The sequence below is a fragment of the Culex quinquefasciatus genome, chromosome 2 (genome assembly GCF_015732765.1).
Source record: "Culex quinquefasciatus strain JHB chromosome 2, VPISU_Cqui_1.0_pri_paternal, whole genome shotgun sequence".
Taxonomy (NCBI): Eukaryota; Metazoa; Arthropoda; class Insecta; order Diptera; family Culicidae; genus Culex; species Culex quinquefasciatus.
In genome coordinates this window covers 207,628,358-207,656,189 of record NC_051862.1, presented here as the reverse complement: position 1 = coordinate 207,656,189, position 27,832 = coordinate 207,628,358, and the positions used below count along the sequence as shown (strand labels likewise).

General features: G+C 40.0%; 1 protein-coding gene across 3 annotated transcripts in view; it reads left to right on the top strand.

Annotated features, from left to right (window-relative positions):
* The window catches only part of LOC6046544 (protein Shroom), a 402,522-nt gene that overhangs the window by 134,149 nt on the left and 240,541 nt on the right, over window positions 1-27,832 (top strand). For all 3 annotated transcript variants that reach the window (XM_038256568.1, XM_038256567.1, XM_038256569.1), the window contains one exon: window positions 236-552. In XM_038256568.1, coding sequence (XP_038112496.1) covers window positions 236-552 — 317 coding nt within the window. The remainder of the gene's footprint in view (window positions 1-235; window positions 553-27,832) is intronic.

Below are 27,832 nucleotides of genomic sequence, written 5' to 3'. Positions count from 1 at the left end.
CGACAGCCAGGGCGTCATAAAAATCATAAAGTTGTCGATTTCTCGATGTCTCAAGCGACGCGATCGCGATCGCGTCGAGTTGAATTTAGAATCGTTGGTTGATTGCCAACTCCCAAGTAGACGAGAGAATAATTTTCAATTACTGCTCTTACGAGCAAATCAGACCCGCTTATTGCCCCACAAGTACGACTGTTTGCCGTAATTAATAGCACTCCTCTTCCCTTTAATTTTCCAGGACGATCAGATGAGCACCACGTCGAGCACGACGCCGCATCCACCGCACCACCACCATCTGCTGCACACGAACGGGCCGGGACACCACCACGGCGGCCATCACCACCACCACGGGCATCACCTGCTGGCGGGCAGCGGTCACAACACTCCAGGGCTCCCCGGCAGCAACCTGACCCAGGCCGGCCTGGAGGAGTACAGCAGGTCGTACTACGAGCAAACCATGTACCACCACCAGAAGCAGTCCTCGTACGCGCAGTCCGAGGGGTACCACAGCTACGTGTCCAGCTCGGACTCGAGCTCGACGCCGTTTCTCGATCGGTGAGTTGAAGTCAATCTTATCGGTTCAAACGCATTTTGTTTATCACATCACATCTGCGCCGAGATCTGATCTACCGCGGCTTTTCCTTAAGCCGCAATTCCAATCATTAAACGCGACTTAACATTCTTGCAAATTGGACGCGTGATTCCCAGAGATAGTAGTGTTGTCGTGGTCAGCCAGTCGCCCTCATGAACATGATCATAAATCCGGGGGGCGTTAATATGAGGCTGGGTTGGCTATTTACATAGATTCGAGCTTGGAGTTGGGACACAGGTTTCCGGACGAATGTGTATCAGAGAAGGGAGATAAGCTGGACATAGTTGCGACCAAGGTGAATGGATTGTGAATGGTTCTGAGTGGGAGATCGATGTTCGAGATAAGTTTAAACGGGGTAGGGAATTTCGTACTGGAACATGCCCGGTTTCGATACAATGTTAGAAATTGCTTCGAGAGGTGGGTAATGAACTTGGAGATAACGTTAAAAGTGTATTTAATTTTTATTGAAATTGTTTTTGCTTATTGATCTTCGAAAGAACGTAGCAGATTCAATGATTAAAATTGCAGTAAAACAAACAACCTATTCCTTGCTTAGTCCAGCTAAGAACTTTCTCCACAGCAAACATTCCCACATCGTATCACGACTTTGTGGTTTCCCCGTTGTAACGCATCATCTAGGTTTCTGTTTCACTGATGACCCGCGTTGAGGGAGCCCCATATCGTATCCTCTCACGACCTGCCCCCTTCAATAGTGCTGAAGGTTTCAAACACTCTTGTACGGTTCAACTGTAATCTTGACGGGGGGAATCTCGCGAAACCAGAAAAAAAAACTCAACTTTCGTTCTCATCCCTGAAGCCCAGTGTCAGCACTCTAACAAACCATGATTCACGCCGGCGGCTGCTCCTTTGCCGGCTGATAATGATGGTTTTCACACCGTGGTAAACAAAATGGGTAAACACACGAGTTGGATGAGGGTGGTCACCTGTGAGGGTGAGGAGCTGGCGGGGCTTATTACCCATGGTCTATTTGGGGTAACCTTAATTTTTGAACTGCTTCACACCTTCCTCGAAGACGCAGCACGGTCGACGTACGACCTCGCAAAGAGTGCGAACTTCAGAGGGGTAGTTCGATAATGACGTAGATGCTACATTGGTTATTGATCATTTTTTTGTCATTTTGGTCATTTTGATCATTTTGGTCATTTTGATCATTTTGGTCATTTTGATCATTTTGGCCATTTTGATCATTTTGGTCATTTTGGTCATTTTAGTCATTTTGGTCATTTTGGTCATTTTGATCATTTTGATCATTTTGGTCATTTTGGTCATTTTGGTCATTTTGGTCATTTTGGTCATTTTGGTCATTTTAGTCATTTTGGTCATTTTGGTCATTTTGGTCATTTTGGTCATTTTGGTCATTTTGGGCGTTTTGGTCATTTTGGTCATTTTGGTCATTTTGGTCATTTTGGTCAATTTGGTCATTTTAGTCATTTTGGTCATTTTGGTCATTTTGGTCATTTTGGTCATTTTAGTCATTTTGGTCATTTTGGCCATTTTGGTCATTTCGGTCATTTTGGTCATTTTGGTCATTTTGGTCATTTTGGTCATTTTAGTCATTTTGGTCATTTTGGTCATTTTGGTCATTTTGGTCATTTTGTTCATTTTGGTCATTTTGATCATTTCGGTTATTTTGGTAATTTTGGTCATTTTGGTCATTTTGGTAGTTTTGGTCATTTGGTCATTTTGGTTATTTTGGTCGTTTTGGTCGTTTTGATCATTTTGATCATTTCGGTTATTTTGGTCATTTTGGTCATTTTGGTCATTTTGGTCATTTCGGTCATTTTGGTCATTTTGCCATTTTGGCCATTTTTGTCATTTCAATCATTTTGGTCATTTTGATCATTTTTGTCATTTTGATCATTTTTGTGATTTTGGTGATTTTGGTAATTTTGGTAATTTTGGTAATTTTGGTCGTTTTGGTCATTTTGGTCATTTTGGTCATTTTGGTCATTTGGTCATTTTGGTCATTTTGATCATTTTGGTCATTTTGGTCATTTTGGTCATTTTGGTCATTTTGGTAATTTTGGTAATTTTGGTAATTTTTGTAATTTTGGTAATTTTGGTAATTTTGGTAATTTTGGTAATTTTGGTAATTTTGGTAATTTTGGTAATTTTGGTAATTTTGGTAATTTTGGTAATTTTGGTAATTTTGGTAATTTTGGTAATTTTGGTAATTTTGGTAATTTTGGTAATTTTGGTAATTTTGGTAATTTTGGTAATTTTGGTAATTTTGGTAATTTTGGTAATTTTGGTAATTTTGGTAATTTTGGTAATTTTGCAATTTTGGCAATTTTGGTAATTTGGTAATTTTGGTAATTTGGTAATTTTGGTAATTTTGGTCATTCGGTCATTCGGTCATTTGGTCATTTTGGTCATTTCGGTCATTTTGGTTATTCGGTCATTTGGTCATTTTGGTCATTTTGGTCATTTTGGTCATTTTGGTCATTTTGGTCATTTTGGTCATTTTGGTCATTTTGGTCATTTTGGTAATTTTGGTAATTTTGGTCATTTTGGTAATTTTGGTAATTTTGGTAATTTTGGTAATTTTGGTAATTTTGGTAATTTTGGTAATTTTGGTAATTTTGGTAATTTTGGTAATTTTGGTAATTTGGCAATTTGGCAATTTTGGTAATTTTGGCAATTTTGGCAATTTTGGTAATTTGGCAATTTGGTAATTTTGGTAATTTGGCAATTTGGCAATTTGGCAATTTGGCAATTTTGGTAATTTTGGTAATTTTGGTAATTTTGGTAATTTTGGTAATTTTGGTAATTTTGGTAATTTTGGTCATTCGGTCATTCGGTCATTTGGTCATTTTGGTCATTTCGGTCATTTTGGTTATTCGGTCATTTGGTCATTTTGGTCATTTTGGTCATTTTGGTCATTTTGGTCATTTTTGTCATTTTTGTCATTTTGGTCATTTTGGTCATTTTGGTCATTTTGGTCATTTTGGTCATTTTGGTAATTTTGGTAATTTTGGTAATTTTGGTAATTTTGGTAATTTTGGTAATTTTGGTAATTTTGGTAATTTTGGTAATTTTGGTAATTTTGGTAATTTTGGTAATTTTGGTAATTTTGGTAATTTTGGTAATTTTGGTAATTTTGGTAATTTTGGTAATTTTGGTAATTTTGGTAATTTTGGCAATTTTGGTAATTTTGGTAATTTGGTAATTTTGGTAATTTTGGTAATTTTGGTAATTTTGGTAATTTTGGTAATTTTGGTAATTTTGGTAATTTTGGCAATTTTGGTAATTTTGGTAATTTTGGTAATTTTGGTAATTTTGGTAATTTTGGTAATTTTGGTCATTCGGTCATTCGGTCATTTGGTCATTTTGGTCATTTCGGTCATTTTGGTTATTCGGTCATTTGGTCATTTTGGTCATTTTGGTCATTTTGGTCATTTTGGTAATTTTGGTAATTTTGGTCATTTTGGTCATTTTGGTCATTTTGGTCATTTTGGTAATTTTGGTCATTTTGGTAATTTTGGTAATTTTGGTAATTTTGGTAATTTTGGTAATTTTGGTAATTTTGGTAATTTTGGTAATTTTGGTAATTTTGGTAATTTTGGTAATTTTGGTAATTTTGGTAATTTTGGTAATTTTGGTAATTTTGGTAATTTTGGTAATTTTGGTAATTTTGGTAATTTTGGTAATTTTGGTAATTTTGGTCATTCGGTCATTCGGTCATTTGGTCATTTTGGTCATTTCGGTCATTTTGGTTATTCGGTCATTTGGTCATTTTGGTCATTTTGGTCATTTTGGTCATTTTGGTCATTTTGGTCATTTTGGTCATTTTTGTCATTTTTGTCATTTTGGTCATTTTGGTCATTTTGGTCATTTTGGTCATTTCGGTCATTCGGTCATTCGGTCATTTGGTCATTTTGGTAATTTTGGTAATTTTGGTCATTTTGGTCTTTTTGGTCATTTTGGTAATTTTTGTCATTTTGGTCATTTTGGTCATTTTGGTCATGGTCGTTGAATAACACTTTGGACAATATTTTGAAATTTTGGGCTAAATTAGCTCAAAAAACGTCCACGTCTTCTATGAACATCCCCCTTCCCACTGCTCTTCACGTTAGTCATGTCTCGCACAGTTCCGCGATGCCGATATGATTTATGATCGCGATTTCCTCTCAAAAGCCGGCTTTTTTCGCGCGAGCGCGATTTTTATTGTATTACATATAAAGATACGCGAGCTTTTTTTGGCTATAGCTAGTTCAAAGTCATGGGCGCTTCGGCGTTCATCATTATCAGTGCCGCGGCACATTTGGGCGCGACTTGCCTTCGGGGGCTTTTCGTTGTTTTTCACGCGCGCTTTTTGGCGACCTTGATGAAAAATAAGTTTCGCTTGTTATTTCCGGTGGGCTATGTGTGCCAATATAACTGTTCGACACGGTTCAATTTCCGGGGCAGATGATGATGATGGGTGAACTTTTCGATGGATGACTTACGGAAATGACGTTGTTTGAAGGGAGGCAAAAGAGCTCTTCGAAAATGACGTTAACAATAATCGTAAAACATAACGATGATGAACTTTAGTTTTGAATAGCTTTAGATTACTTTTTATGAGAACAATAACAGAGACCAGAGACGATTACTATTTAAATGTTTCGAGGGATTGAAAAAAATCTTGAAATAACTAAAAATAACACTTCAAATGGAATGGAAAGCATCCGCGAGCGTCGTAAGTTGGCGTTAAAAATCGAAAGTTGAATTAAATTTTGCATCGGAATCAATTTTCGTCGGTTATTTTAACCTGCATACCTAGTTTTGGCATCGATCACCACTTTTTTGGGTGTTTTTGGCCACACAATAATAGTATTTTGGTGCTTTGAATTATACCCACACACTATTTTTGTGCCGGTTTTCAGTTTTTTTTGTGTGCCGTCGGTTCATTATTTTGCCTCACCGAATCGTAAAATATTCAATTTAACAAATTTCCATTTCACTAGTACCGAACAGAGAGGAGACCATCTGGCGCTCAAATCCATCCATAAAGTCCACTCAAGCTTCTTCTTTCGCGTCTTCTTCCCCCCATCTCGCCACGCCATATCCACTCGGATTCAATCAATCATTTCGCCAATTTCACTCCGTGGCCACCTTGGCCTCCGCCCCCACTGAATTTCAGCGAGCACAAAAATAGCCCCCAAAGCTAGAAATAAACAATCATATATTAGCACCCCTCCCTCCTCACCACTCTCATCTTTCTCACTCCCAAGTGGGGTCATCCATCTGCCGAAAATCACAACCCCCCACAAGTTGTTGCTATTATTTTCATAACTATCATTGAGGGGGGCCCCGCCAGCCTGTATCGGAGTTGTTGAAGCGGACACCGTGGAAAATATCAGCAGCTGAAGGGGTGATTTGCCGAAACCTGAGTCGTGAGATGGTTCAGAATGAGAATTTTGTGAAATGAGTAATGAGTTTCTTAAAATTATGTTTTGACTGATGATCATTACGCAATGAGGAAGACAAAAAAAAATTTGACATGAACAATGAGCAACATGTGATGAGGAGCGAGCAGTGAGCCATGAGTAATGAGAAATAATCAATGAGCAAAAAATGCGTGAGCTGAAGTGAGGAGCAGTGAGCCAAGCAAGTAATAAGCAATGATAACAAGCAATAAGTGATGAGCAAATAGCAGTGTGTAATGAGTTGTCAGCAATGAAAAATGAGTATTAAGTGGTGAGCCATGAGAGTTGGCCCATGAATAAGAAATAATAAGTGATGAAACATGCGAAATTCGTCTCGAGAAAAGAGAGAGAGGAAGATAAATTAAAATTGGTTATGAACAATGACAACAAGAACAAGTGATGAAAGGGAGCAGTGAGCCATAAGTAATGAGAAATAATCCATGAGCAAAAAATGCGTGAGCTGAAGCGAGGAGCCTTGATCCAAGCAAGTGATAAGGAATGATAACAGGCAAAAAGAGCTGAACAAATAGCAGTAGGTAATGAGTAATGAGTAGTAAATAGTGAGCCATGAGCAGTATGTAATGAGTCATGAGAGTTGGCCCACGAAAAGGGAGCAATAAGTGATGAAAAATACGCAGTTTGTCTTGAGGAGAGAGAAATGAAAAATTGGTCATGAATAATGAGCAGCAAGCGATGAGAAGCGAGATGTGAGCTTTGTATAATGGGATATAATCCATGAGCAAAAAATGCATGAGCTGAAGTGAGGAGCACTGAGCCTGAAGTATCAAGTGGTAAGCAATATGAGATGAGTAAATAGCAGTAGGTAATGAGTTGTGAGCAATAAGTAATGAGTAGTAAGTGGTGAGCCATGAGCAGAATGCAATGAGTCATGAGATTTGGTCCCTGATTTATAAACATAAATGATCAAAAAATGAGCAGTTCGTCTCGATGTAGTGTAGCAAAAAGTGACAACAAGTGATGAGCAATGAGCAGTATGCAATTTGAAATGAGCAGTCAGGTGTCTTTGATGAGTTGTGAGCAATGAGTTATGAGTAATAATGGATTAGTAATGAAGAGAAAACAATGAGTGTTGTGCATGGAGCGATGAGCAGTGAGTTATCAGCCGCAAGGAATAAGTGATGAACAACAAACCCTGAGCAGTGAGCAACGAGCAAACAATGGAAGAGCTGCATGACATTTTGTCACTTCCTTGCACTCGGACCACCTCAAAACACGGGAATCAATTTCCAGCACCTTTCGTGAGACCACTCATCACTCGCAATCGACCCCGGATGAGCACGGTTTTCGGACCCAGGGTGGTCATTTGCGAACCCTTCCTCTCACACGGCTAAGAGCCCTCTGGTTTTAAGGGCGAAATTTATTGCCAGTTCGATTGATCACACGCACGCGTGAAAGCGTGACCTATCGTCGCGGTGCTACCTGATCTCGGGTGAAGGTGGCTCGAGAGACCTTAACCACCTCGTTAAGAGCGAGCGCTGATGAGTGCTGATGAGTGATCCCCTCGCAGAGTGAGAGTGAGATTTAATATGTAAATTTGCGCCGTGGGGTCCATTAGCGGGTTGTGACTGTGTGCGTCGGGGGAGGTTGTTTGATATAATTATGCAACGGATTAGGTCATGATTTAGCGCTGAATCAAGTCATGATTCGTGGTTACAAGCTCTCACTCTCGGTGTGGTGTGGTGTAGCAGGAAGCAATTTGATGTAACACGGTTGTTTGCATGTGCTCTGGGAAGAAGCGATCTTGGTGGGCTTCTGCACACGTGTAACATGTGCTTTTGTTTAGTTATGAGGTTGAATTCTTCAAGAAGTTGTTCAAACCTATCATTATGTTCTTTGGAGAATCAAACCTAAAAGCTTCCTGCTTAACTCTGGCAAAACAAGCTCCACGTCAATTATAACTGATCCCAATCTTTCACCTGAACAAAGAATCCTAATCTTTTCAGGAATACCTCAAAAGGATTTACCTTGCAATCTTCCAGACAGAGGTCACAAAATCGCCATCAATATCTGTTTGCTCATGCCCACTTGCGTCACTTTGCCAAACATGCTGACATCCAGCGAATGCATCCGAACTCCTGAAACAGAGCTTCTTGCCAAGAACTGTGACAGCTGGCGTCGGCTGCGATTTTGATAAATGGCTTCATTTTTTGTCTGCTGATTTTAGTGAAACGTCCCAAATGTGAGACCCCTAAAAGAGGGATTCCAGCGTCATTAATTAGCCACCGCCGCTGATGTTCTCACCGGTTGGAGTTTTTTTTTTGCTTCAAGAAGATGGATGGAATCGATCGCTGCCTGGATTGGAATTAGAAACATGCTGAGCGAATCTGCGTTTTTTGCTGCCTGCTTGTTGAAACCGTACAAATTCGACGGACCTTGCGAGAGCTGTTTTGTTGGGGGGATAATTTGTAACATATGCAGTCGTAATTGGGTTAGATCAGATGTTATCGCGGTGGTTCAGCAGATTGGCCATTCGCCGCCACTCGGAAATGCGCTACAAAATGGGGAACTTGTAGTGGGAGATTATTAAAGACACATGATACCGACTTGATGGGGAACTGCTTTCAGGTGCAGAAAACGATTTTCAGATTAATTCTTTAATAGAATCTTACTTGTTGAATTGAATATGTCAGTCATCAGAGAAAAAATAAACGCATGAAGCAATTTACATTTTTTAATACATGTTGAAATCCATCCACCATCTGATAAACAAAATCGTTTCAGAGAATGACTTCCTGATTGTGTTTAATTCTCCTACTCCATAAATTCACAAAACCAATTCAATCAATTGTTGACTCGTTTGACTATGCTGCAAATCAGGATCTAGATTATCTGCTCAACTTTGTGACAAAATTGCGTGCTCAAATCAATTTACCACCACCACAAAGTTCAATTGATCCAGTTGCATTCCCAGCCCCCAGCCTCCACCACAATCTGATCCCGTCGCGGCAATCCCAAAACAATTTATTCGAACGCTAACTCCCCTTAATTATCGCAATTAAAAGCAGTTTAACACATTGTAACGCTGGGGTGGACTAAGCTTTATAGACAATCGGGAGACCGCTCAAACAAGCGCCGTAACACGCCACACTATGTCCGCGTAGGACGACCCGGTTGACAATCTCACGCAATGAACGGAGTTGTGGTGTTCAGGACGTTCGGAGGGGGTACGTGCGCGCCGATATTTATTGATGCACGCATTCAAACTAATTAAGGTTCCGGGGACCGATCAAGCGATCAAGAACAACGCCGAGCACCCATTAAATGATGCTTTTTAATAAGAGTGTGCTAAAACTTGGACGGCGGGCATTAACGTCACATCGAATCACCTCTCACAGCCATGACAGAGGTCCAGATAACGACCCCCGGTGAGGACTACAATGTTGCTGAAGTAGATCTTCGCCGACTGTCGTCGGTGTCGTGTCGTGCCAACAGATGTCGATCGACTCAAGGAGCACTACACCTCTTGTAGGACAAACGAGAGTGTGTGGGGTTGATTTGTGATCTGTCTCGCGAGAATCTGGCTTCTGCTGGACCTCTACAATGTTGCAGTGGGTACTTGGTGGTGTGGTTGGGCCTGCACGCAGATAAATAATAATTTACGCTTTTAATGACCTCGATTGAATTTTCGAGGCGGAATTATTGCGGGGTGTTATTTACGGCCCTGCCCGTTTGGAACAACTGCTAATCACGAACGCGTCAACAGACCTTAGCGAGCAATTTACAGGGAAGATGCGGCCACAAAAAGGCCAGAGTGATTGCACTTCTGACACCTAGGTGGCGGCGCCGAGCTGCAACTCTTCAAGTCAAAGTCAAAGAGACACGAGCAAAAAAGTATGTAGATATGTACGGGGGAAAAGAGCATAAAAAGAGCTGAAATAGAAATAATGAGCCACGGCTGCGACTATTAGAGACGAAAATTGCAGAACTTTCGTTGTTTTTCTTCCCGCGCGATGGCCACTGCGAAAATCCGAGAGGGCCCTTGAGGGAAAAAGAAAGTTTTCCGCGTCAACGCGACGGACGGCGTGATCCTTTCCCAAAAGCATGAGAACTGAAAAGTCATCGGACTAGTGGCTGAAGGGAGGTGAGGGTACAGCTCTAATTAGATTTTCCTTTCCGTGGTCACGACCGGGTCGAAGAAGAGCGTTCTGCGCCGACGACGCTCCAAAGAGTGGCCATTGAGCAATGACCTTTTTTCTAAGCTCTAGTGGCGGGGGAATTTTTGACGGAATGGTTTGACGTCTGGATGAAGATGCACTCTGAATGCATTTTCGAGAGGGATAATGGACACGATTCGGGATGATTGGATGAGCCGAGACAGCTGTATGGAGTTGAGATTTGTGTTTTGTGTGTGTGTGTGTGTGCAACCAACCAAACGGGACCACGCGGTCGCTTCTTACAAATTGAGTTGTTTCCATGTATTTTTAGCTCTCATTCTATACATGCAAATAACTCGCATAGGCATTTGGAAGGTGTTAGCTCTGCCGAGCTTCGGTGACCCATTTCTACGCTGGCTAGCCGAGCGCGAGGTACTTCAGCTTTGTCGACAAGCCCCGCCCTGAAGAACGTTTGGACCAATCGGATTCAAACGTTATTTAGAACTTCCGAACCCTTGTCAAATGGACAAGGACCCAGCGCGTATATAGTTGATGGTGGTAACAGTATTCCTAATTCCAGTCATAGCTCACCAAGTCGCGATGGCCTAGTGGTTAGCATTTTTGCTTACCAATCCAAAGGACGGGGGATCGAACCCCGACTCGAGCGACTTTGATTTTTCGTTCATGTTCAGAGTTTCAAGATTTATATTTCCTATACTTTCTCGTTGGGAGCAGATGGGAATCGAACCCAGGATCATTCGCTTATAAAGCGAACACCGTAACCAGTCAGCCACGGCCGCTCCTTTGGAGTTGAGATTTGTGTTTTGTCATGAAATTGTCGAGACAGATTGTAATTGTGATCGTCGCTTCAGCTAAGTTTTATAATTTATTAATTATTTATAAGCAAATTAAATTGAACAAATTACTTTGAACTCTAGAAAAAAAAGGTGCAGGTGGTTATGTTCTACATGACCAATATGACAAAGAACTTTGTACAAAACTGACAAATAATTCTATTTTTATTGGCCAATATATTTAATCCTGAATAATTAATTCTAATTTAATGTTTTCAATTATTGGCACCTCTGTGGAAATAAATTACCAACACACGAAAATATTGCCAAAACAAGTATGGTTCGGAAACGATCTTCATTAGAACAGAATTCCTCCCAAGTTGGTGCACAATCTGTGTCTATCAATGTGTGGATATGTGTGTCTGAGCAATGAAATTACCATCGTGGATCCGTCTTTGACAAAACCTCGATAGGAACTGAAACTTTCTGAGGCTATTTGTTAGCTTATATCATGAATGAATTTTATGAATTTTGAATGCCTAAGTCGTATGTTTTGATAAATGTCCCCCAGGGAGAACCTTCCCCAGGGTACTGGCCACTCTGGGTGTGGCAATTCCTTTCAAAATTGCTATTTTCATTACCAGTATCAAAAACCATGAATTTTGATACCCATATTGCCCCAATTTATATGGTTCCGTAAATATCCTCCCGGGAGAACCTTCCCCAGGGCACTGACCACTCCGGGTGTGGCCAATTCGGTAAAAATGGCCATTTTAATTACCAGTATCAAATATCATGAATTTTGATACTCATATTGCCCCAAGTCGTACGGTTCGATAAATGTCCCCGGTAGAACCTTCCCCAGGGCCATGGCCACTCCGGGTGTGGCCAATATCCTACCAGTTTGGTCCCAACCCCATTGCCTCAAATCATTCTGGTTTTCCGGTGACCGTCCTTACAATCTTCATTAGAACAAAAAAAAAAAAATACCACCGTGGATCCGTCTTTGACAAAACCTCAGTAGTTACTGAAATTTTCTGAGGCTATCTGTTACCTTAAATAGTTCGCATGAAATGTGGCAACCATGGTGCAACATTTTCGCGTGACAATTCCACTAAAGCAGGAGACAAGGTAAAATTTACTAAGTGCTCTCAGCCAATCAGCAGCCGGGATTTTCCAACATTAATTTTTTTTTATTTTCATCTTAACTTTTGAATACTTTAACAAAGTTTTATCAACTCTTTGAGGTAGTCTACTTGCAATTTAAGACTTCCCCTTTCGTTTGGTGGATAAAGCATACAGATTGCTTGAATAGGGTGGAAGATATAAGCGTATAAACAATTACAAAAATCGTTACACTTTCGCTTCGCGAAATTTTGGATTGACACCCGTAGACAGTGCCCTTAGGACAAAGTTCTTTGTCAAAATAAAGATAATTGTAGGACCACATATCAGAATAGACGAAGAAACATAACTGCAGTTATTATTAGTCTTAGTGAATTTTCACGCTAGAAAACCATTTCACGGAAATTTCACGGAACGTGAAATATTCTTAATTACCCTATCAAATTTTATGTTAAACAACCGGAAAGAATTTTGCCCACTTAATTGTATATTAAGCTTCTAAGCTAAATCTCGGATTAGATTTCAAAAAGCCGTAAGAGCCATTGGTAAACAAAACCCTTTTTGCATCGGTATTCGACCTACTTACGAAAAACCAATATAAAAAATGCTCTAAATTGTTCATCTACACGTCCTTCAAGTGCCCCATACTTAAAATAAATTAAATTTTGTTTCATTTTCGAGTAAAACGAAAATTAGTGTCAGAGGTCACGGTGGCTCTTACGGCTTTTTGAAAACTCACCCGAGAAATGATGTTTCGTTGGAATTTCACGGGTCTAAGAAAAAAACTAAAATGTTACAGAAAATGTCTGATTTTTAAGACATAAAATAATATTATAGTAATTTAATCGCGAATAAACCAAGATTGAATCCTCAGTCAAATTTTTATTGTAGGGAATTAACCCCAAATTAGCAACTATCACTAAACATTTCAAAGTATTTGAAAAAATATTGTTTTTTTTTACTGAGAATAAAAAAAAATACTGAAAATCTCATTTCAAGCGATTTTATTTTAAATTTTGAAGCAAAATGTTTCCATTAAAATGCTACTATAAAAAATACAAAATCCTGGAATGCTACAAGTAATCCTAATCTATGGTTAAAAAACTATTAATTTTTATTTTAAAAGTGCCAAATTTTATTTAAATAGTTTTATAAGAAATACAATGTTAAGAATTGATTGTTTTAATTATGTCAATGAAAATTTCCATTTATGGACTATTCTGCAAGGTTACTTTGCCGATGTTAAACTATGTTTTATTTGATTTTTACTTCAATTAGGTATTCATACCATTCATTTTTTTCTAAATATTGTAAAATTTTTATTTTAAGGTTTGTGTTCCTTTCACATTTTAGAGCTCAACTCAAGAGTTCGAAAAGTAAATACAATTGAATAAATTGAATACAATACAATGTAATTCAAAACTTTGTGAAAGCAATATTTGTTATTTTATATCATTTTTATGCATTGATTTGTAAATATCCTTTAATTTCACGGGATTTCGCGGAAAATGTATAATTTCACAAATTTCACGCTGTCCGTGAAATTATGAAAGTTCACTAACCTTAGTTATTAACTATTTTTTAAAGAAAAGAGCAAAAAAAATGTTTTTTTTTTTACATCTAAACCCGAACCAACCATTTCCGAGCTATCAAGAGTAGAAAAATTAGGGTTTTATTAGAAAACATTGAAAAAAAAAAATCATTTATCACAACATTTAAACTTGTCTGAGCAAGATTTATGTACTGGAAACTCATTTCGATGGAAAAGCATAGAATGATTGATATACCGAAATCCAAAATATTTTAGTTTCAAAAACTTATATCTCAGAACCCTGTTAATGGATATAAACCATTTTTAGATATGTTTTAGAAAATATTTGCAGCTATGAGCTCTTTGGTCCCGAAACCTTCAAATCGTTGTTTGCCGATTTTCATTTGGTTTGTAAGTGTATTTAGCAATGTTTTAAAAATGCCTTAGTAATTTTCATTGAAAACCCCACTAATCACCTTTCTTTTTGCACGTGGCACGCTAAAATTGTTTCAGGCATTTCAGAGATATTTGAAAAAAGGTATTTTTTTTTTTTGCTAAAATCGTTAAAAAACGTAATATTTTGAACCACCCTGTTTCAAAGAAGGTATAGCTTTCTATAGCTTTCGCCCAATTCAGCTGATATTAATAAAACGTCGAAAATAAGGGTTTAGTTATGTATTTCGACATTTGTGACAAAATTCTTTTGAAATTGTCAAATTCAGGACTATTAAATTACCACTATTTTGATCTTTTTGAAACCATAAATTGCCACAACTGGTCAACGGAATGCAGTTCACCACAAACCGAGTCATCCGGTCGCGCAGGGCCCTTGAACGAATTACACAACTGCTCAGTTTAGTGCCGTACTTTGTATATGTCACCATATCCAACATCCACAGAAACGCGAAAATCGAAAGCCAAAATATGATTCCCTGCTCCGCACAAATCGATGTGGCCCGAGTTCAAAGATCATCGGTCCATAAATTTTCTGCTTGGTGACTCCTCGACTCGAATGGTTATTATTGTTGCACTTTCGGGATATCGTGGATATCTGATAATCCCAGCGAGTCTCTCCGGTCCCAGGGCCTGCTGTCACGGATCACCTTTTAATTAAATTTATGGGACTCCCAGTGACACTGATTTCGACTCAATTTCACGCCATCTCGCTGCCATCGTATATTTGCGCGCGGGGAGGTTTTTCTCGAATTTGCACTCGCCAAAGTTCATGAACTCTCACTTCTCACTTTCCGAGACGCTTGCTGCAGACGCTCCGCGAGGAGGCAGGGAGCTTTATTGTTATTATTACTTGGAGGGTGGTTGGTAAGGTTTGCTGGCATATCTCAAGATTCACCCACGTGCAGACCAGCGAACCAACGTAAAGCCAAGGTGGGACCCCCCTCGTTGTCACCCGGGTTGTTGATGGCGTCAGGGCGAATATTTTTCATTTATTATGATTGAAAACATTAAAGTTGCTGTTGCTGCTGTTGTGGCAGTGTTCATAAATAACGTTGGGCTTCCACGTTAAAGTAATTGCACCCCCTCGTGTGGTGACAACGTTGCGATGATTTGGAGGTTGCTACAAAGTGGTTAAAAGTGGTTCAAAAAGTAAGTGTCTTCAAGAAGGTTCGTTACAGATTTTATCTGGTCATGATTTGAGATGATGATGGCGAAGGAGCAGGATTTTCGTGCCTTCCGGATTACGATGGCAGACGAAATCGAAAGTAAGTTTTGAGGAAGTGAGTTCTTTTCATGCTGGGGGTTCAACTCGGTTGGATAATCATCTTCACCTGATTTAATTAGATAACATGATTAAAGGAAGGGCTTTTGAGTAAGAGTCCATAGCGTTGGAGTCAGGACCTACAAATTCTCAGAAGCCGTAGTCGAAGTGGAATAATTTTCAAGAACTTTGTGTGGCGAAGTCGAATGTTTACTTAAGAGATTGGAGCCGGAGTTTTCAAATCTTCAAGATCATTGTCGGAGACTCTGCAAAAGATACTCCACAAGCCTGATTACAAATTGGTATGAAATAATCTATTCACAAAATTTCCAACTTTATCACACAATTTGCCTAACATTTCGTTCACAACATCATTTCGCAAAATGGGACTCGTTCTCCAAAAGGGGTTGTTTGTTTGGGTGCGCATTATGTATGTATGCCTCAACAGCCCCAAACCAAATAGAACTGGCGCTTTTGCGCAAAATCCATGACAAATTCTCAACCCCGCTCTTTGATCATAAAAAAAGTAGTGACTTCACCGCGCGGCGGCACACTTTGGCACTCGGTCCCAAAAGGAAGCATAAATAGACCGTCCCTTTCGAAAGTAGGCAAAGCTGTGATGGAGGCCGGACTTGGACTTGGTCAATCGCGCGACAAACGACTGCTCTGTTTGTTGTTCTAGAGACCGAGTCATGCGCCCCCCCAGAGGAGATGCGATGAACCAATCCGCGGTGGGATGACATCAGTCAACGGTGGAGGCTGCCGTGTCGGTGGTCGTGCGCATGTCTTCTTCCAGCGCAGTTGCTGCCGCTGCGAGATGGATTTGTGACAACAATCAACCGACGAAGCGACAAGAAGCGCTCCGGGGGCGAATTTTGCGACATCTTCTTGATGACTTGATGGCTCGGTGGTCTACGGCCAGGGGGAACTAATTGTTGCTCAGCAGTGCTGATGGTGGTGGTGGTGATGGGACAGCAGGCAATTGAGAACGATGGAGTCTCTGCTGTTTGATGGCCGGAGAATTAAAATTGATTTTGCGACATGGAATGAGCGTGCGCTCGGGGCTTTGCGACATGATTGGGTTTGATTTTTATTGATATCGGTGGGATTGATGGTCTGTTAAGAAACTAGCTCTTTGAAGATCCGTGGAAAATTGATGTGAAAATTCATCCCCGGATTGACGTTTACGAGTTCTACAAACACAGATAGGTTGTCGTAATTTCTATTTGAAAGTTATCATTGGAGTACACTTAAAGTGTTAGAATGCAAACTATTAATATTATGGTTGCATTTACGACCCTTGAATAACTCATTAAAATTTTTAGAGCGATTGATGTTTTTAAGCATATAAATACGATTTAGACCAGAAATTTCTTTTGACAGAAGCAAGATAGCACCATACTTCAGAGAATTTTGAGGAATAAACGACCGAGTTAAATCAAACAAAAATTATATTTTTCATAACACTGGATAAGTCTACAGATACAAATGCAGGGTGGTTACCGTTTCGCGTAAAACCGACCTGGTTTAATACAAAACTTTTTTTTAAAATATTTATATGAGCTATGTTTTATTAATTTCTTTTGTAAACGAGAATAAGTTCTAAATATTATTGCTAAAAATCATACATTCCTAGAAATCTTTCTTTTTTCTTGTTTTGAAAAAAAAAAAAAACAAGCATTATTGTATTATAATTACAAGATAAGTTTTTTTAACCTTTACTACTGTCCACGCACTGGACACAAGTTTTGGCCGTCCCGGATCACCGACGGCCTGTGTCCCCAACTTCACTTCCCAGAACCTCTTTCTTCTCCTGCATGAATCTTCCTCAATCCTGCTGCATGCTCCTTCCACTCCTTTTCCTTGCCCGAATCCACTATCCTTGCATGCTAAAATCTCCCACTAATCACTCTCGCGCGACATTAGGTAAATATTCGGACTAGTTAGTTAAAATTCGCGTTTTGTGTTTGTTGAGCGAACCGAACTCCACGATGGTTGCTTGTAGACTTAAGTTTTTATTGCTCGTTATGCTTTTGTTTACATCGATTTTGCTGCGCTGAGATGACAGATCTCGCGTAGCAGTGGTGCTGGTTTTGGGGTTTGTGTATGTCTGTACAATTTGTGTCGTTTGGTCTGTAAGTATTTACATGTTTGTGTGTGGAGTGATACACCCTGTTGCGGTGTAAGTGAGCGCACTCCATTGGATCGAGTCGAATAGGCCCCTCGTACGATGGACTTGACGCAGCCATGCACTGACAGTGCATGGACGCAGCCATCGAACGGTTCGGTGACAGCTGACAAAGCAAGTCTAGCTCGCGTCCTCTTTCCTCGTGCGACGCTCGGCCGGATCGGATGCAGGACTGCACCGGTTTCCTCGGCAGACGATTCCCGGTACGGATCTGGGATCACACATTGGCGACCGTGACGGAGTTGTAATTTATTACAACTTTTGAGAACCTACGGGGAATCGTCTGCCGGGGAAGATTTTTTTTAGTTTCTACAGGCGGAGTGTGTTTTGTTGGGTAGGCGAAGTGCTGCTGCTGGTTGACGGTGTGAAAGGTTTAGTTTGAGTGAGTTAGGGAGTTGCTGCTTGAAAGTGTTTTATTTTGCGGAGCGTGGTCTAAAGGAGTGTGCAGAAGTGTTTTCAGGCCTTGACGAGAGTCTGGGAAAAGAGCTTTCTTTTAAGGAATTTTCCAAAATATTGTTTGTTTCCTTAAAAGGTCTTCTGAAGAGTTGGCGTTCGAGCGAGAAAGGTGCTGCGGACGCCTGGGCAAAATAGGACAAAGTTGGCGCACCGCGGTGAAGGTAATAAGTGGAAATCGTGTTTGACAGAAATGCGAGTAAATTGGTACATGTAATCGCGTAGGGCACGGTGGGTCAAATGGGCCCGCCGTGGGAAATAGCCTGGAAGGCCGCGATTAGTGGAACATTTTGTCGCGTTGGGCACGGTGGGTCAGATGAGCCGTGGTAAATAGCCTGGAAGGCCGCGATAGTTCCTAGAAAAAATGAATCGCGTTGGGCACGGAGGTCAGATGGGCCTGCCGTGGTAAGTAGCCTGGAAGGCCGCGATAGTTCCTAGAAAAAATGAATCGCGTTGGGCACGGAGGTCAGATGGGCCTGCCGTGGTAAGTAGCCTGGAAGGCCGCGATTAGTGGAACATTTTGTCGCGTTGGGCACGGTGGGTCAGATTGGCCCGCTGTGGTAAATAGCCTGAAAGGCCGCGATAGTTCCTAAAAAAAATGAATCGCGTTGGGCACGGAGGTCAGATGGGCCTGCCGTGGTAAGTAGCCTGGAAGGCCGCGATTAGTGGAACATTTTGTCGCGTTGGGCACGGTGGGTCAGATTGGCCCGCCGTGGTAAATAGCCTGGAAGGCCGCGATAGTTCCTAGAAAAAATGAATCGCGTTGGGCACGGAGGTCAGATGGGCCTGCCGTGGTAAGTAGCCTGGAAGGCCGCGATTAGTGGAACATTTTGTCGCGTTGGGCACGGTGGGTCAGATTGGCCCGCCGTGGTAAATAGCCTGGAAGGCCGCGATAGTTCCTAGAAAAAATGAATCGCGTTGGGCACGGAGGTCAGATGGGCCTGCCGTGGTAAGTAGCCTGGAAGGCCGCGATTAGTGGAACATTTTGTCGCGTTGGGCACGGTGGATCAGATTGGCCCGCCGTGGTAAATAGCCTGGAAGGCCGCGATAGTTCCTAGAAAAAATGAATCGCGTTGGGCACGGTGGGTCAAATGGGCCCGCCGTGGGAAATAGCCTGGAAGGCCGCGATTAGTGGAACATTTTGTCGCGTTGGGCACGGAGGTCAGATGGGCCTGCCGTGGTAAATAGCCTGGAAGGCCGCGATTAGTGGAACATTTTGTCGCGTTGGGCACGGTGGATCAGATTGGCCCGCCGTGGTAAATAGCCTGGAAGGCCGCGATAGTTCCTAGAAAAAATGAATCGCGTTGGGCACGGTGGGTCAAATGGGCCCGCCGTGGGAAATAGCCTGGAAGGCCGCGATTAGTGGAACATTTTGTCGCGTTGGGCACGTTGGGTCAGATGAGCCCACCGTGGTAAATAGCCTGGAAGGCCGCGATAGTTCCTAGAAAAAATGAATCGCGTTGGGCACGGAGGTCAGATGGGCCTGCCGTGGTAAGTAGCCTGGAAGGCCGCGATTAGTGGAACATTTTGTCGCGTTGGGCACGGTGGATCAGATTGGCCCGCCGTGGTAAATAGCCTGGAAGGCCGCGATAGTTCCTAGAAAAAATGAATCGCGTTGGGCACGGTGGGTCAAATGGGCCCGCCGTGGGAAATAGCCTGGAAGGCCGCGATTAGTGGAACATTTTGTCGCGTTGGGCACGGAGGTCAGATGGGCCTGCCGTGGTAAATAGCCTGGAAGGCCGCGATTAGTGGAACATTTTGTCGCGTTGGGCACGGTGGATCAGATTGGCCCGCCGTGGTAAATAGCCTGGAAGGCCGCGATAGTTCCTAGAAAAATGAATCGCGTTGGGCACGGTGGGTCAAATGGGCCCGCCGTGGGAAATAGCCTGGAAGGCCGCGATTAGTGGAACATTTTGTCGCGTTGGGCACGTTGGGTCAGATGAGCCCACCGTGGTAAATAGCCTGGAAGGCCGCGATAGTTCCTAGAAAAAATGAATCGCGTTGGGCACGGAGGTCAGATGGGCCTGCCGTGATAAGTAGCCTGGAAGGCCGCGATTAGTGTAACATTTTGTCGCGTTGGGCACGGAGGTCAGATGGGCCTGCCATGGTAAATAGCCTGGAAGGCCGCGATTAGTGGAACATTTTGTCGCGTTGGGCACGGTGGGTCAGATTGGCCCACCGTGGTAAATAGCCTGGAAGGCCGCGATTGTTCCAAGAAAAGATTGAGTCGTGTGGGCACGGTAGGCCGGTTTGACGTGGTAAAAGCCTGAAAAGCAGCTATTGTTGTTAGTATATTAGAAAAAGGTGATCCAGACTGACTCACTGTGGCTGAAAAGCCTGAAACAATCAAAATGCTGAATTGTTGGTAATTGAGGTTGTTTGTGAAGAAGGCTATATTGTTTGGAATGCTGTCGTGAACAATGGATGGCAAAGCTGTTATAGGATGTTGATGGTACGCTCAACAGTGACTTTTTAAGCGTAAACTTGGGCAAGAAAATATCGAGGAATGGCGTTTCGAAAACAAGTGGAGGAAATGTGTTAGAATTATGAGAACAAGAAAAATAAAAGAAAAAGATTTCTGGGCTAAGAAGTATAATGAAGTAATTGTTTAAAAAGATCGAGAGTTAAATAGAGAGAGAGAAAGATAGATAGATAAAGATAGAGAGAGATAGATAGAGAGAGATCAAGATATATATATAGAGAGAGAAATATATAGAGAGAGAAAGATAGAGAGAGAAAGATAGAGAGAGAGGCAAGGATAGAGAGAGGGAGAGATACAAAGATAGAGAGAGAGGCAAAGACAGAGAGAGAGAAAGATAGATGGAGAGAGAGAGAGAAAGATAGAGAGATAGAAAGAGAATGATAGAGAAAGATAGAGAGAGAAAGATAGATAGAGAGAAAGATAATTTCTTAATCTTTTTATAGATTGATGGTGTTTATCTAATCATAATTGAATCTTGTATAACTGACACTAAGAAGAAATATTGTGGAAGCAGACTAAAATCAAAATACGAGAGCAAAGCTGTTGCGCCATAGGCTGATGTACACGCTAACGACTTCGGTTTGGTGCAGCGCGCATAATATCGGATAGGTTTGAATATCGCGACTACGAAATTATTCACGAGCTACCACTACTTAATTGGGCTAGATCTAAAATTGGCCGAAAAGCTTTAATGCAGATATGTACAAACAGTTGACCGAGTCATGGACTAGCAGCTAAAGAGCGAGCCGATGGTGGATCAAAAGAAATATGTGGCACAAAACATGGAAGATTTTTTTTTATGGAGAAGAGGAGAGATGTGTGGAGTGATACACCCTGTTGCGGTGTAAGTGAGCGCACTCCATTGGATCGAGTCGAATAGGCCCCTCGTACGATGGACTTGACGCAGCCATGCACTGACAGTGCATGGACGCAGCCATCGAACGGTTCGGTGACAGCTGACAAAGCAAGTCTAGCTCGCGTCCTCTTTCCTCGTGCGACGCTCGGCCGGATCGGATGCAGGACTGCACCGGTTTCCTCGGCAGACGATTCCCGGTACGGATCTGGGATCACACAGTTTGGTGTAGGGTTTACAAAAAGGAATGTTGTGTGTTTGTGTGTTTGCATGTAATTTGTGTGTGTTTTACAGGTGTGTTAGGTAACTAGGGTAAGTACACTTATTCTTGTCTAGGGTTAGTTGTCAGGGTTGCAAAACATCAAATTTCATTACAAAACAGTCACTTGGTATTTAACAACTACAATTTTAATAATTTACTGTTGTCCTGTTGGACGTTCATTTTTATATTTTCATTTTCTTTTTTCAATGTGATTACCATATTTGATATAGAAAATTAAAATTTTACCTTGTATCTTCAATAGCTAAATGAATAAAAAAAATTATTTAATATTTTTTCGAGAGCGTTTTTTTAACGTAACGTGATATTAGGGTTTCCCTAGGATTTTTTTTATAGTGAATTTGAATAGAATTGGTTTTCTGGACAGCCCGTAATATTTGTATTGGAAAAAGCTAAAGAATTGCTTTCACAAAGTTTCACATTTTATGAGAATTTTAGTTTTAGAAGAAATCACATTAAAACTAATTTACAGCTCTTTCCAAAGACTTGTTAGTGCTTAAGTACCGTGCTATAACTAACTGCAAATCGGCTAGCAACTTCCCTATATCACTCTCCTCCGGAATGTCAATCTTGTTTATTTCAGCAATTTGCCCCTAATATGCCAATAACCATTGCATTCCTCATTTGGCTTGCTCGTTTCTTCAACCAGTCAGCTCCAAGCCCGGCCCGGCTCGGAAGTCATCTCTAATTTGCAAATTACACTTCTCAAACCTTGCAATCGAAAAAAAGAGCTTTTCCTCTACGCGCGCAACCTTCAAAGCCCACAGTGAAATGCCACACCATTGAATCGCCTAGGTAACTCTCTCGATTTATATTTCATTCGGATGTTTTGAGGAAGAGCGAAGCCAAACGCCCCAGCACGTGGTGGAGACGCCGAACAAGATAAATATGCTCTAATTAAATGAATGAGCAAATTAATGCTCATTCAGCAGCAGCCTCTCTTTGACTCTGGTTTGGCGTTTTTCAAGCCTTTCTGGAGAGATAGAAAAGGAATAAAAAAGGAGTCTCAATCATTGCAACTTAAAGGCACACATTTTCGAGAGGGGTAAAAGGGTAGCCAATGCCCAATGCAAAAAGAGAGATCTTTACGCCTGCAATTTAATGCTCCAAAGATTGGCCAGAAGAAAATAACTGACATAACGAGGTTAAACATAGTTATGGTTTTCGAGTTCAAATCCAAAGCTCGCGCGCAGGTCTCTCGGAGGGGGCTTTTTTTGGCGGGTTGATCGTAGGGTACGTGTCCGCGATGTAAATGATATTTGGCCAGGCCGCCAGCCCGCGTCAGCTGCTGTTCGAGAGTTTTAATGTGGCGGGGTTCGCATTGTGGCCGCCGGCGGAATCTGGAGCATGGATGATAGTGGATTTCACGCGGGCAGATGCGCGCAACATGTGTGATCCAAATTAGGCAAAAATTGGTTTGTGGATGCTGCTGCGATTGCGCGATTGCGATGCGGTTTGAACTTTCTCCCCGCCGAGATGGGTGAGTCGAAAGCATTGTGCTGGGGATTGGGTTTGTGAGTTTATTTGGTGTAAAGATTTGTTCGAGATCGATTTAGGTACTTATATTGGAAATTGTTAAACTTCATTGACTTAAAATTATACCATGAATTGTTAAAAGTATTTCGAAGTGCGACTTTATTTTCTTATCTTCTTTTTCTGATGTCATAAATGGAAAAAAACGTTGAAATCTCGATGTGCTCTGGCTGGGATAGGGTTAAGTTGAAGTTTGTAAAATATTTTTATTTTATATTTTATTCAGCATGTTTTTTTCATTTTTGTTTTAAATTGAAATTTCAAATTCTACGACTTTTTTGCCTCCAATTCCTCTAGATTCTAGTTTCTTAAACCACATGAAATTTATATGTGATATCAAATTCGGATTTTTTAGACTCTGGACAATAGTTGTAGTTGTGCCTTATTATAGTAGGTGATTTGGCCTAAACTTTCTATCGAACTGTGAAATGCCCAAAGAAAAAAAAATCTATTCAAAACTCTATACAATTTGGAGGATTGCTTTTACAAAAATTTAAATGTGATTTTTGTAAAATTTGCATTATGAGAAGGAGAAAACTTCAAAGAACATCTTCTTTGTTATCGAATATTTTTGGACTCCGAAAATATATAGAAATATTTTTTGAAAAATGGTGATGTGACAAAAATATTTTGCATCTCGATACCTTCATTTTAATTGATGAAGTATTTTTTTAGAATTGTATTGATTGAACAAAACAACAATTTTCCTTATGTTATTGTTGAAAGTTAAAATCCTCATCCAAAATAAACTGTTTGCTGAATTCACGTTCTCCTTATAGTAAAATAATTTTGATGATAATCCGGCTCAACACCAAACATGGAATATTTCTAGACACAGTAAAGGTTGGTACAAATTTTTTTAAAGTTTTTTTCAATGTTGGCCCGAAAAATCAAAGGGGCAATTTTTTTTTCAAAAAATTTCAAAGTTTCAATAAAAGTTTAAATACAATTAGCTGAACTCAATTTATAATGCATTCCCTTGCGTTCAGAATCATTTTGAGCATGTTTGAGTTGATTTAAAAATCTATTGAATTTTTGAAAATGTTCGATGTTTATCATCACAACAAGTTTTGTTTTCGTCAAATCATACATTTTTTGAAAACTAATGATGGCAAAACAACTGATCTAGAGTAAAATGCATTTTAAAACACTTTTTCCTTGCAAATGTTGAAACTTTGGCTTGTTATTTCAATTTTTTGGCCCCTCTCCCCTCACCGTCACAGCATATCTCAAAATACTGATTAATTCAAAATCTGACTGAGTTATGGCGTTTAAAATGAAGACATACGAACTAAAAATTGTAGATTCGGCTTAGTTTTATAAATCTGTATCATCTAAGCAATCTTGATTTGTTTTGATTACATTGACTGCCCCTGATTGCATAAATGTCCCATATGCATTTTCATCGTTTTTGAGTTATTGATGCCGTTTTATTCAGAATCGCGTGATCTTTCAAAAAAGCCTATAACATCCAGTACTTTGTTCTAGAAATCAGGAGGAAATCCAGTTTTTCTGCGAAATCTTAACACGTAGCCTTATGTGTGGGACAAACTTTTAATGCGTTTTTCTCAGCTTGCTGTTTTTGCATATGGGACAATTATGTGACCATGGGCAGTTGAGGTATTTCAAAAATAGCCACAAATACATGCCTAATGCATCTCCACTTCCGCTTCATTAGCAATCACCCTCAAATCGAACAATTTTCACCCACATGATGGTTACGACACGGTTACAGCGGATTACATAAATCAGCAGACGATTACCGGCCGTTACCGTATCTCCTAAGGCCTCCCCCCTTATTGATAAAAATCACCCCCTTAAAAACCATTTATTTCCCTCTGCCCCGGCGCCCGTGTGATTAGAGCCACGATGCTTTGTTTCGGACCAGAGCCAACAGCGCAAGTAAGTTTTAAACCAATTTCCATCATACACTTGCTCTCTCAGCCCAATCATCATTTGGTAAAATCGTGTGAAAACTATAAAACCTAGCGCCGGGGTGAGCTCGCCGCTACTAAATGGGTAGTGGTTTGTAGCATTTAAGGCTACTAATAAAAAGCGCGCGCACCCAATCCATTTCAAGGCACATTTAAAACCAATCATATAAAAGTTTTAAGGGAAGGAAAAACTTTTAAACTCTCTTTCTTGAGCGGCGAAATCTCTCTGGGCCGGCTGGGAAACGCGCCGTTACACGCTCATGACCTGCGAGAGTGATGATATAATAGCATGCCCCGGTGAAACAGTTTAAGGGTCTTTCTCTCTCTCTTCCCCCGAAAAACCAACAATAATTACACAGAGCTCCAATTCTAAGCACACGGGCTCCACACGCAAATTGGCGGAAGATGCTCTTTTTGCCCTTTTTAAGAAAAACCTCGGGATACAATGATGCCCGATCAATGGGAAAGGAGGCAAGTCATGTTTAATCGTTTAAGAAAGGAGGGAGGTTCTTTTTGTTTTCAATAAAATATACTTAAAACCCACGAATTAATTTTCGGCCAAATTATAAACACGTAAGCGCAGATGTTACAAAAGAGTTCTCCATGCGTTCACCGTCAAGCTTTAAAATTCACACGAAAACTGCAACTTTTTTTTTTGAAAGGCCAATCAAGTTACTTTCAATCCACACAAAAATCGATCGGTTCGCCACACTGACTGTTTTAATAAACTCATAAATATTCCACACTTGGCGCCTTCGCGTTGGGGGTGGGTGGTGGCGTTTTGACGGCTGAATTTATTTTCTGTTCAATCCACAGCAAAAAAGTTCAATAACTGGACACCCCGATTTTTCGCGTGTGCACTTAAAGTGCATTCGATCGATCGGTGATCTGTGTGTGTGTGTGTGTTTGTGTGTGCAACTGTAATTGGTATTAATTTATGTCATGCATGGAAGCGTGATTTTGATACTCGAACTAATGGGTTGCATAATTTGGATTTAGGGCTGGTGAGTTTGTTGCATGCATAGGGATCACTGCACCTGCGTTGTTAAATGAGAATACATATATCGATTAAAAATAGATCAAAACCATTTAATGATATAAAGACACTTCAGTTGTTTTTTCTAACACCAGATTTCTTACAAAATCGATTTGTAAAAATATCTCAGTTAAAATATTTAAACAAACTTTTATCAGGTTAAAAAATTACAGTAAACTTTATTCAATGAACTTTATTTATTTCAAATCAATTTTAAATCAACACAGAAAAAAATATCCAAATTCAAAGAGATTATGAGCATAAAGTTCTTTTTTTAACGTTTGTAATTTATTTATACAGAAGATATTACAACGGTTGTTAAGCGTCTCTAAGTGCCAAAATTGTGTTCCCCGGTTGCAGAGAAACCTAGGCCTTAAAAAAAGGGTCCTGATATCTATTGGTTGACAAATCCAACCAACCAAATGGTCCTATTCAAAATGTGTTTCTTGACGCATCTCTTTAGGGATCCCTTAATCCAGGCCTGCCCAACGTCCGGCCCGCGGGCCGGATCCGGCCCGTGAAGTCATTTCATCCGGCCCGCGACGGCTTTTCAAAAATGTTCTATGACCGGCCCTGTTCATGGACTGTTCATGAAATATTCAATAAATAAACTGAGTGTTTCAATTAAAAAATAAGCATGAGATTAAATATTCACGCAAGCAAAAATTTAACGAGAAAAATTTTGGTTTTTTATCTGTTTTTTTTTTTTTTTTGCTATAAAATGTTACTAATTTAACGTATTATTTGGGTTTTGCCTTTGTATTTTCAAAGATTTTTGTTTCAAAATCTAACATTCTTCATGTTTGAATTTATTTCTTATCATTTCTATATTGATTACTTCACATTGATTGACATTGATTTTTAAACTCAAATATCGTTTTTTTCAGAACATCTTTTCAGTGATAAACTCGTGTTTGAAAAAAAAAACCTTTTAAAAGCAAATTATTAAGACCGAAGAAAAAATAGCTGCAAATATTTTTAAAATATTGAAATGTTAAAATGAGTCAATAAATCTGGGAGCATTAAATATATGACACGTTCTTCAGTATATTTTTCATAAACTTCGATAGTTTAAAGAAGTTCAATGAACTAAACATGAAAACTACTCAATATATATTTTTCTACACGTTTTAAAATTTGTTTGTTTAAAATCTTTTAAAATGTTTTATAAAATATATTTCAATAAAGGTGAACAACAACGCAAAAACTTTTTTTTTGTTTCATTATGCTTGGATCCAATTTATTTGGATCCAAATTTCGTTTAGATAGTTTTTGTCAAGCCTCATTGATTTCTTTTATACATGGTTGTGTTGGTAATCAAGCTTTCAAAAAAACTTGCAACGACCAGTTAAATTTGAATGTTTTTGCCTTCTTTTTTACTAATTTTTTAATTATTTATATGAAGGTATTGAATAGCAATCTAAAAAACCAATAACAATAAATGAAAAAAAAACTAAATGAAAATAAAAGAAATAAACACATTTTTCAATGTTTTGATTCTTATTTTCAACACTAGTTTATTCATTTGATTACATGAAAAGAACCTATAAGAATAAATTTATAAAAAAATGTTTACTTTTTCAATTTTTTATCAAACATTGGTTCCGGCCCGTCACTGCTTCAGAAAAATCAGATCTGGCCCGCAGGGCCAAAAGGTTGGGCACCCCTGCCTTAATCAAATCCTTAAATTTGGCATGGCAAAAAATCATTCCCCACATTGTAGCACGCTGCGTTAAAAAAGAAAAATTATTAAATATTAAGAATTGAAAA